We start from the raw sequence: 12117 nt of genomic DNA, 5'->3' as shown, positions 1-12117 counted from the left end.
CTGGATTTTTTTTTATTTTGTTAATCTTGTTAAAATAGAATTGACGTTGTAACAATTTAATCCAGTGTTCATCTATTCACGTGAAGTGGTTAAATGTTTTTTAAAGTGCAATTATCAATTGTGCTGTTTCCCAAAACAGTTAGTACTCGTTCACACCATACATGCATGAAAACTGATGGGTACTGATGGGAAAAACCACACAGTTTTCACTTGGACAGACATCAGTTTACCGCCGGATACATGCAGTTTATGGGATCTGTCACAGTATAATATCTGAACCAACCTGCCTTGTGATCCCTGCCTCCCCTGTCATTTATATATACAGCTTAACCTAATCCGGTCCATATCTGCTGCCTGTGGCCACCTATAGACTATTCAGTGGATTTAGCACTTCATCAAGTTTTTTGAATAAATTTATGACTTCATTCTAAATGCTATTTCAGAAATACAGGAAGGCTGATACCCCATGCGGATAGCATCCCCTGAGGAAGCCCAATACACAGGGCGTAACATATTGGGACTCAACACTATGCCACTTTAAACAAGTTTTAAAGGGGCCAGCCCACCCAAAAGTGGTGTTTCCGTTTTGATACCGCAGAGGTAAACCACCCAATAGTCAGGGGAATTCATAGGAACTGTTTTTGACAATATTTCCAATTCTGCCAGGCCTCTGCATGAAGATTGTTAGTGTTTGCCCTAAATTTATGTACCTGTTGGGAAGACATGCTGAGGAGCACTGAGGCCGGGATGTCCATATGTACAATCTGCCCTCAGGGCAGATGAGCTTTCTTCCCACTGCTATACTTGTCACACACACAATGTAGGGAGTGAGAAGTTTTGTAGCAGGGTGGGCAAAGCCCGATGGCCCAATATCTTGTAATTGACAGCATGCAGTAAGCAGATTCTATAGCTAATAGACAGCCTGCTATTGACATTCGAGGAGTGGGTATTCAAAAAACACAGCACCTAGAATTATGCTGCATGAGTGCATAAATAAAATGTGAACTACATATATATTACATAGATAAGTGGATGAATTATAAAGAACTGAACATATCCATCCCTGTGAATAAAGGTTACGAGGAGAAAGTCCACAAAAATATTAAATAAATTATACATATATATCAAACCATACGTGAATAATTCAAGTGTAGTGAATATTGAGTCCAATTTAAAAAAAGAAAAAAGGAAAAAACTAAAAATTAAGAAAAGATGCTGAGATGCAGGCTGTAGATGAATTCCACCACCGCCGAAGGGACGATAGATGAAAAGATGTGCCTCTCCTTAGAGTACCAAATAAAAAAGGGACCCTTATCGGATCAGGCAGACCTCCTATAGTAGCAAGGTCATAATCGCTTACAAATATAACCCTCTGCGGAGTATCTCTGATCAGAGGTGTGTGGGTGTCCAGAACTTTACCGTCACTCTCCTTAAATCTGCCATATCACCGTCCTCTGTGTGTAGGAAACTCTCCTCTGCTGAGAAGCCAGTGCACTCCCTCGGACTGGAAGAGCCTGTGTATATGCTCAAGGGGGAGTAGGGAAGGTAAACTTCTTTTGAATGGAAATTAGAGGAGGCCCTTTTAGTGACCTCAGTGTATATATGCAAGGGTTTACAATCACTTTAAGCGCATGTGTTTCAAGGCTTTTGTGCACAGCTAAACGTGCCTCCTCTCATCTAGGTCCATCTAATCCGGTAAGGGTCCCTTTTTTATTTGGTACTCTAAGGAGAGGCTCATCTTTTCATCTATCGTCCCTTCGGTGTTGGTGGAAATCATCTACAACCTGCATCTTCAGCATCTTTTCTTATATTTTTGTTTTTTCCTTTTTTCTTTTTTTAAATTGGACTCCGACAGAAGCTGGCCAAATGGGTGGCTTCTGTTGGACAGACCGACATACTGCTGATAGTTGGCTCTTTTTTATTGAACCGGCTGTTGTGTACCCGGCAGTGGGTAGCAGCAGCAAACATGACAACTAGCTACACAGTGTACAGAGATAGACACTCTACCTATCTCTATACACCATCTTAGAGTTGAACTAAATTGCCTAAAGTTTTGTTAACTACAAACTGGAGATAATTATTTTTTACATTTGGTGCTGCCTTAGTGACATTTTCTAAAAGTGATGCTATTAAGAGCTACCGGAATCTGCCACGTTTCAGTAAAGATACCGAAACTGGTGCAGGACCTTTCAAAGGGCTTTACCGCCAGAAAAGTGGCGCAAATACTTTATTAAATAGTTATTACTAACTCTCCATGTAATCATTGCTAACAAAGTTGCGATCAACAAAAGCAACCTTGGGCTTGGAGCGCCTCGATGACCTACTATGTCATTATGACATTTTTATATGATTCCAGACATATATAGTTCAGGCTTTCAGAGCTCAGATGCGGCCTTTACACAGTGGAAAGAATGAGAAGAGGGAGGGAGCACAAGCCTCCGTTGAAAATCAGAAGCAAATACCAAAAGTTTTGCCTATTGTATATTTTAATTAGCAGTTGGAGAATTGTAAAGTCCAACAGTAGATTCTCTCTACAGGACGATATCCTCTGCAACAGCATGATGCTGTGGGCATAAATACAAAGATTATAAAAAACTGTGAACGTGTTCGGTTGGTCACTTAATAAATGTTCCTTGTCATGTCAGCTACCCTATATTTGTAATGCAAGTAATTCAAACAATCATCATTAAAAGTGAGACTCCAGCTTTGTTGCATTGCTGCATTGTAAAACGCCAGTCACCACAGGGGCACACAGAGAACAGTTGTTTGCTATGTGCCTTATTCACATTGCAACGCAACCCGGAGCTGTGCTGGGATATAATGCAGACATGCTTCATTTTATAGCAGAGCACTGTACAGGATCACGTCACTGTACAGCAGAGCATCTTGCTACTTGCTACATAAACAAAGCATACATTTGTACACTTCAAATAAAGTTTAGTGAAAAAAAAGGACGCGTGTGATGTGCTAAATTGTGCACCACACTGCCCCCTACTGCTGCAGGAGAGGAAACTGCTGCAGTTTATCACTCCAGCAGCTGTCCGTTGTGTGTGAATTAGCCCTTAATGTAGACTCTGACAATGTTTTTTTTCTTCAGAAACTGAACCTTGACAGCACTATTTTCCTACTTTGTTGTCGGAAATTCCGACAGTAAATGTCCAATAGAGCATACACACGGCTTAAAAACCGCTGTTTCTACAGGAGTTTTGTGTTTTGCCTGTAGAAGCAGCTCAATGTTGTCCTTTGTGTCCATGCATATTATAATGATTATAGGCATATTTTGAGCTCAACGTTTAGAGGCAGGAAAAAAACCCTTCTGGCTTGCATTTCTGATTGGGACTTTTTGGGGAAAAAAAACAGTAAGGCCGCGTACACACGCGCGGACTGTTCGCCCAACCTTGTCCGCTGAACAGTGTTTGGGCGGACAGTCCGCTCGTGTGTGGGGCTTCAGCGGACAGTTTCAGCGGACAGTTGGCCGAACAAGGTCTTACGGAAATTCCGAAAAACTGTCCGCTGAAACAAGGTTTCAGCGGACTGTTCGCTCGTGTGTAGGCTTGTTCGGCCAACTAAGTCTCGCGCATGCTCAGAAAGGATTTCCACGTCGGAAGGTTGCATTGCAGTGTATAGGACGTCGTATTTTTCGTCCCGTCGTACGTGCCGTTCACGTCATCGCGCACGGTTTCAGCAAACTGTTCGTCCGTCGTGTGTGGCCATGTCCGTCCATGCTAAGTTTGAGCGGACTGTTCGCTCAAACTGTTGGACGGACAAAGTTGGGCCAACAGTCCGCGCGTGTGTACGCGGCCTAAGCCAATCACGTGATCAAGTGACGTTTTTGGGGCATTCTGTGCACAGTGTGCAGATTATTTTTAGTTGCTAGTTAGTGTTAGATAATCATAGCTGGCTGCAGATGGAAAGTTCATTTTCAATAACTGTTATATAATTTGTTTAGTAAAACCAAAAGCTTCCTTTTCAAGTGGAACTAAAGGCAAAAGATTGTTTTCATTTTGGAAAGAATAGGGGAGGTTTAAAACCCCTGTAAATTTTTTGCCATCTGTGTTCCATTGGAGTAGATTTCCCTTCACTTCCTGTCCCATAGCCAAAACAGCAAGTGAGAGGAAATCTCTCTAAAATGAGGGAATCCCTGGTTATCAACAGAGGACAGTAGAACCAGCATTATGATTGGATGTTTTCCCATCTATTCTTTTTCCAGTGACAACCCAAAATTTGGGATTTTATTTAACTTTTACTCTTGGCGATAGTGGCAAACAGGACAAATAGAGATACCACTCCTGGTATTTAATGGCCCTTTAAGGCCCTCCCGATGTTCTTTGTGAAATTTGACCACACCCACTATTTGATGCGGTTGGAGGGGGAGTGGGGTGGTCGTGTTTGAGTTCCTGTACCTATTTTCTGAGAAAAAAAGATCTATGTATATATATATATATATATATATATATATATATATATATACATTCAGTGTGCAGTGTATTGAAGTGGCTAAAGGGAACCCTATGACATAATTAAGAAAAAAAACGGCATGGGTTTCCCTTTTGGGTCTGGTATAGATTTTAAGGGGAACGCCAAACCAAAATAAAAAAACGAGCATGCCCCCCTCCCCAAAATCCATACCAGGCCCTTTGGGTCTGACATACATTTTAATGACGTGGGGTCCCCCCCAAAATCCATGATAGATCCTTATCCGAGCAAGCAGCCTGGCAAACCAGGAAGGGGGGGGGAACAAGTGAGTACCCCCCCCTGAACCATACCAGGCTGCTTGCCCTCAACATGGGAGGGTGCTTTGGGCCCCCCCCAAAGGACCTTGTCCCCATGTTGATGGGGACAAGGGTGTCCCCCCCACATCCCTGGTCTGGTGGTTATGGTGGTCTGCGGGTGGGGGGCTTAACAAGGGGGCCCCAGATCCTGCTCCCCCCATGTGAATGGGTGTGGGGTACGTGGAGTACCAATTCACCAAAAAAGTATCAAAAAGTGAAAACCACAAGACAGTTTTTGACGAATCCGTTCCGCGATGTCCATCCATCTTCAATCATGCCACCCTACGGTCCCGAAAAAAAAAAAAGTTCTGCCTTGATGGGAGGCGTCTCTCTGACTGCTGTCTCTTGGCTGTGACAGTTGTTATATAGGCAAGGACGGGGCCACCCGGTGACGTAACCGAGTGACCCCCCCCTTCTGATGTCATGTGCCGCCAGAGGGGGCCAGGGTCACCCAGTTATGTCACCCGGTTACAGCGAAAAGACCTCAGTCACCGGGAGGCCTCCCATGGAGGTGGAGTATTTTTGTTCTTTCTTTCTATTTTTTAGGTCCATCAGGCGGTGTGATTGAAGATGAATGGACATCACGGGACACTTTTTTTTTTTTTAATAAAGCACTTGTCAAAAACGGTCTTTTGTGGTTTTTACTTTTTGACACTTTTTTTGGTGAATGGGTAGGGGTACAATGTACCTCTACCCATTCACATAGGGGGGCAGGATATGGGGGCCCTCGCCCATAGATCCCCACAACCAATGTGCAAGAGTTGTGGGGATGAGGCCCTTGTCCCCATCAACATGGGAACAAGGTGCTTTGGGGGGACATGGCATGTGACCTGGTATGGTTTAGGAGGAGGGGGTGCTCGCTCGCCCCCCCCCCCTTTTCCTGGCCTGCCAGGCTGCTTGCTCGGATAAGGGTCTGCTATGGATTTATAGGGGAATTTATTTTTCCAATATTAGCATGAAATACCCCTTAAATTCCATACCAGACTCGAAGTGTCTGGTATGGATTTTGGGGGGACCTCACACTGTTTTTTTTTTTTTTAAATGGTGTGGAGTTCCCCTTAAAATCCAAACCAGACCCTAAGGGCCTGGTATGGACTCGGGAGGGGAGGGACCCATGCCAATTTTTTCCTGGATTTTTATCTATATTGCCGGAAGCCGGCAATACATTACAGCTGCAAGCAATTTTAAATTAAATTTTTTCCTTTAGAAATGTCACTGTAAAACACATCAGACAGATGCACCACTTTACATGCAGACTAAGGGGACTCCCAGGCACAATATTTAAAGGAATATTTCATTTTTATTGTTTCACTTTAAGCATTACTAAAATCACTGCTCCTGAAAAAAACAGTTGTTTTAAAAACTTTTTTAATACATGTCCCCGGGTCCCCATTCACAATTTATGGAAATAAATTGCATATAAGCATTTAAAATGAGACTTTTGATTTTGTGTCCCATAGACATTAATAGGGTTTGCATACATCTTTTGCCTGTTGGTTCGCATGTTCTGGTGTGAACCGAACCCCGGGGGGGGGGGGGTTGTTCGGCCCATCACTACCACTGAGGGCTGCAAAGAAGTAGAAGAGCCACATATGGCACACAGTATCAGTTTTACATGCCTAATCTAGACAGATGCTGCTTCTTACACTGGTTGCATTTAAAAATACATTTAATTTCATTACAGCTTGTTCTTTTTTCTGCCAAGTCTCTACTAATAACAGCAACAATTTTTTCGAGGGTGCATTTATACCAGCCATTCTCCGTGGAGGGGCTGCTAGGGGTTCCTCAAGTAGTGAAAGATTGTTGCCCAAGCTGATGGTGCCTGCAAAGTTCCAGGGCCAGCAACACTTGGAACAGCCACTGGCATGACAATAATGCTCTATTTAGCTATTTGAAAGGATGGCATTCTTCCAAATGACCACCAATGTTAGGGGCATTTGCCTCAATGACCCCCAATTAAATAATGCATTCTTTCCACTGACCGCCAACTGGCATTTAAGGGGATTCTTTCTCTCATTGAACATACAGTAGATATGACCATTCATTTTAAGGGACAATTCTTCCACTGTCCAATATAAGGGGAACTGTCACTGAACACTAACGCAAAAAGGTATTTTTCCAATGACCACCAATGTAAAAGAGTTGCCTTTTCTAGATATTATTTTTAATTTTAATTTTGTGATTATTACTGAAAATTATTTTATATAGATCAGAGGTGTTAAAATGATACACCTTGATTGTCATATACTGTGGGTAGGTATGCCACTTATTATTTTATGTTTTAGCCTATGTTATATCTATAAATTACTAAACTATTAATACTACTGTACATTACTATTTATAAATTACTATGGATGACTGATCTTTCTAATATACTGGGAGCTGTAAATATAAATTTTAGCAGGGGTTCCTCAATTTTCTTTTTAAAGGCTCCTTAGGTGTAATAAGGTTGAAAAGGCTGATTTAGGCACAGGGCACCCTTTTATTGTTATTATTTGTTAAGAAAGCAATTCCCGTCTTCCCATTTCTACATGCAAAATAATCATTTGTAACAACTTTGCCTATTTAAAAAGCTGTTTGGGACAGTTTATCCTCCGATTGTCATCATACATCAAAATAGGTCAAAGTAATCTAGTAATAGTACTTATTTCTAGACTTATTCCTAGGCACTCCTTTCATACAAGAGATGACTTCTGAACTATGCCACATAAAGAGAATTGGATACTGAGACTTAGGCTGAGCTGCTGCAACTCTGTCCAGCCTCTCCTTACAGCAGTAGATCACTGCTATAGTGATCTGTTGCTGACTGATTACCAAAAAGTATATACTTTTCATTCACTAAATTACGCCCATATGCATATACATATAAATGCAAGTAGCAGCGATTTCAGGTTTATAGCCATGTACACCGTATTCTATCAGTACAGTCCTATGGACAGAATTAACACCAGCTGGGGTTCCCGGGCACAACAAACACAGGTATATTTTATGCCCTGTTGTCACTGGAACTTAAAGCAGAGCTTCCATGTCAAACGGTAAGTCCGATTTTTTTTGCATGCCCCGTGTCCCCCAACATAAATAGCTTTCAAAAGCCATTTTTATACTGCGGGACCTCCCTGAAAAAACTGTTCCTCAACCACAGCCTCCAAAAAGTGCGAGTGATGGGATACTTGGACGCTTGAAATCCTGCAAGATTTTTCTCTTATAATGGATTGAAGTGCATTCTAATAATATTTGGAGATCCATGCTCTGTAGGAAGGCAACATTACATTACCTGTGCTTCCCTGAAGTATTTTTTTTCTGGATGGGTGATCTGTTGTTTTTTTTTTTACAAATGGCTATTTAAAGCCATTTGTGTTGGGGGCCCTGCAGGGCTCGGTGAAAAAGTATACCATTAAGTTAGCATGGAAGGTCCACTTTGAAGTGAAAGCAAACCCAATCTTTTGAGCTGTCACTGTAATTGGTACATTCTCAAACTGGGGCAGTGTCAACTTTCAAAGACGTTACTTCCTTCCCTTTGGAAACATTTCTTCCCACTTTCTGTGGGATCTACAGGCCATTAGCTAAAGGGAATTCTCCCCAATGGGATAGATAGGACATTAAAAAAACACATTTTTTATTTCTCTATTTTCTAGTCTACCCAAAAAGAAGAATAGTATATATAGTTTCATGCTGATCCTGTGTAAGTTTTTCTCATGTGCACAGTAATTCTATTAGCACGTAAAAAACACACCAGCTAAATGGAAGATGGGGATTGGCTAAGTGTGTCATTTGCTCACTGCAGGAGGTCAATAGGAGCAGTGTACAGCTCAATACATTCAGCATTGTTGGATGTCTGCAATGAAGCAGCATGCCAGCACAATCACGTAACACAACATTTTTATCTCCTACAACTTGGCTTTCTGCTTCTATATGAAGTTTGTGGACAGTTGAAGGAACCCTTCACTATGATTTTCTGTGCAGCTGCAGGTTTCCTGAATGGTGAGTCTATGTTTATGCAGGGCTTATCTACCGTACATCTAGGACAGTCTTTTTTGCAATCTTTTAACTCTTTTTCTGCTGGTTAATCTAGTCGTCAGTAAGCAAGTAAGAACTCTTGCTGAAGAAAAGGAGTGTAGTAATTCGGATTCATTCAACTGATGGGATTTGTGTGGGATATCCTTTACATGTGTTCATTGTAATTTGTAGCTGCAGGCTATAATACAAGTCATTAGAAGAGTTGGCTTAAACATGACTCAAAAAGCTTTTCTGAAGAGGAAAAGGACATGGTACTGTCAGAGTTTTGTCAGATGTCCTTTTTAATGTGATGTGTGGTTACTATAACCTAGATTTATGGGTTGAATGGAATTCTGCCGAATAGTTTGTTTATGTAACTAATATATTCTATTTATAATACAGAATTTTCATTTTTAATATTGCATTTGTTCTAAGGGAGTCGTTTTACAAGCATTTCTGTAAAGTTGATCTTCAAACTCACTTTTTGCCTTTTTATGTAAATTTGAGTTAAGATTACATTCTATACATTTTATATAAATTAATATTTATATTCTTGAGATCAAATTGTCTGTTAGTTTAATTTGTCAGATTTTTTGTTGTGCCTGTAGGAATCAGATAACTATCAAGATGAAACATATTGTGGAACTAAAAGTCTTAGCATGCCCTGCCCATAACATTTACATCTGTCATTGACAACACTGACATCTGCAGGTTCCAAGATGATACTACATGTCACCAAATCTCAACCATTGATTTTATTTTTTCTCCACAGACACTGGTGTTCATTTACTAAAACTGGAGTGCAAAATCTGGTTTAGCTGTGCATGGTAGCCAATCAGCTTCTAACTTCAGCTCGTTCAATTTTGACAACAGAAAAAAAAATAGAAGCTGAATGGTTTCAGAGCTGCACCAGATTTTGCACTCTCCAGTTATAGTAAATCACCCATATTGACTACTAGAATGTACTAATTCAGTGGTGTTTATACTAAAACAAACTCATTTAATTGCTAGATAGATGCTTTTCTAAAATACATTTGTTAAATTATATGTAAAACCTTTTAGTTTTGGACAGCATAGAGCAGGGGTCTCAAAACTTTTTAAACAAAGGTCCAGTTTATTGTCCTTCAGACTTTAGGGGGGCCGGACTGTGGACAGCAGGAGTGGAAATTTTCCTAGCATCAGTGGGAGTAAACATCGCCACATTTGGTATTAGGGGGAAGAATAGTACCCCATCATTGGTATCATTGGGAGGAATAGTGCTCCATTGTTGGTGTCAGTGGGAGAAATAGTGCCCCATTGTGGATGTAAATTGGCAGAATAGTGTCTCATATCAGAGAGAGGAATAGTGTCTCAAGGGCCATATAGAGGCAAGCAAAGGGCCACATCCAGCCCCCGGGCTGCAGTTTGGAGACCACTGGTGTAGAGAAAAGATAGACTATATGCTAAGTTTTATTGCTGTCTGTGTCCCCCCTCTAGGGGTATTCAGTGCTGTATTTGTTCTAGGAGGATCTTCTTCTCCAAGGCAGGAAGTGGAAGTTTTTACATTTTAGAGTTGTTATGATAGCAAGAGATGAGAGCAAATCTTCCAATGGGGACAAATGTTTCGGTGACAGATGTCTCAGATGGAAATTGACCTCACTCGGGAGATTTTCTCACAATTCTTGTTCCATCTGCAAGACAGATTTGAAAAAAAGGGGGGTTTGTGACTTTAAATGAGGCACGGTTACACTCCTCCATCCCGGTATCAGGTATATTCGCAAGGAAATTGGGACTTTAGATGAAGCAGTTGAAATGCGGAGGTAGGAGTAAAAATATTTTATTCACAGAGGTTATAATAGAAAGATTTCATATATATACATATAATTAGCACAAGCGTTGATGGATGAAAAAGGCATGATAGATGAAAAAGTATATGCAAATGGGAACATAATCGTAATAGGCACATAGTAATCAGAGTAGTAATGTATAAAAGAACAATATAGCCTGCAAGTGCCAAAGGTGGCATACCCAGTAGCTGTATCCATAATCACATGGCATGTATAAGTATAATTTTACTAAAGTAGTGTCGATGACATTGTTGGGGCGTAATTGATATAGCTGTAGCATCAAAGATAGGAGTAGATGCGACAGGTTCCTGTGGAATATACATATATAGTAAACCACACTCTATATAGAAGGTAAAAGAAAGAGTAGTACTTAGAATGGTTGGCCAAACACACTTACCAACCCCGGCGGTGGGTGTAACACGTGAAAAATGGCATAGAATGAATCGGAGGCACAAATCTCCCCACGGGAGCTGAGGCGGCCTGATATATGTTTGCAGCATCGGGTGGTGTTAGAAGGTGCCTGGGTATTAAGAGGGTCTCCATGTAGCAGCGGTGAAAGTGTATAACTCATCAGACAGGGGTATCTGAGGGACAAATATTAAATATATATGTAGTTTGAAACAGTAATGAGTATTTGAGGTAGTATGTAAATAATGAACCCAGTATACCTATATGTAGAGTGATGATAAAATAAGGTATTGATAATGAAAATTGTAATGGGCTAACCTATATGTAAAGGTGATTATCAGTGGCCTAAATATGTGCAAACACTAAACTGGGAAAAAGTGATAAATGAATAAAACTAAATGAGAAAAAAAGCGGAGATGGAAAGTGCTATAGACCAAAACAGAAACGTGACAACCAAAGTGAACCTAAACCCAGAGACACTTACCCAAATGCTGCATGACATGCAACACCAGTGGACAAGCAGCTAGTGTGCAGGAACACCAAGAGGAGACTGGCCATGACAGAAAGTGCAGGGAAATATCCCCAGCAAGACAAGATGCAGACAGCAAAAAATAACCTAATAGGGGTTTCAACACGTACCTATTCTAACCAAAAAATAGGCTATGTATACTCTCTAAGACATAGCAACTGACTTTGTCATCATGTAGCAAATGGGAGTTGAATGGCTTCTGACTACAGAGCTTAGCTTGGAGTTGTAGAATGTCTGACATAATGATCAGTAGGTATGCTCTAAGAAACACCGATATTGCTTTAATAAAAGACTTTCATTTTATGCCAGACCATCGTCAAAGTCAAAGTCAGCTCCATCTTCTGGGTTGAAGAAACAGGCTTGCTGGGTTGGCTACCAAGGACCATACACTGGACAACACTGTCACACTACAAGCACAAGTGTATGACAGTCTTCCTGTGCATTGTACATGAAGGGTCCTGTTGGAAGAGCTCAAAAGACTGACATATGTGATACAAAGTGTCCAACAGGCGCAGATACATTCTCTGACTTCTGTGTTTATCTCTTCTGATAAAGCAGAGATGAACAAAGTCAACCCCGAGTATTG

The 12117-nt window shown here is 41.0% G+C and overlaps 1 protein-coding gene across 5 annotated transcripts in view; it reads left to right on the top strand.

Moving 5' to 3' along the window:
* STARD13 (StAR related lipid transfer domain containing 13) overlaps positions 1-12117 on the top strand; it is a 427146-nt gene that overhangs the window by 290726 nt on the left and 124303 nt on the right. Inside the window, exon 1 of one of the 5 annotated variants that reach the window (XM_077484118.1) lies at positions 8599-8753. The exons of the other annotated variants lie outside the window; for them this stretch is intronic. Within the exon in view, the coding sequence (XP_077340244.1) occupies positions 8720-8753 (34 nt within the window). The 5' untranslated portion in view covers positions 8599-8719. Of the gene's footprint in view, positions 1-8598; positions 8754-12117 lie in introns of those variants that run through there. 5 annotated transcript variants of the gene reach the window in all.

The sequence above is a fragment of the Lithobates pipiens genome, unplaced genomic scaffold (genome assembly GCF_037356315.1).
Source record: "Lithobates pipiens isolate NorthernLeopardFrog02 unplaced genomic scaffold, aLitPip1_a1.2 Scaffold_16, whole genome shotgun sequence".
Taxonomy (NCBI): domain Eukaryota; kingdom Metazoa; phylum Chordata; class Amphibia; order Anura; family Ranidae; genus Lithobates; species Lithobates pipiens.
Note: the sequence above shows the minus strand (reverse complement) of the source record. Positions and strands in the feature narration are given on the sequence as shown.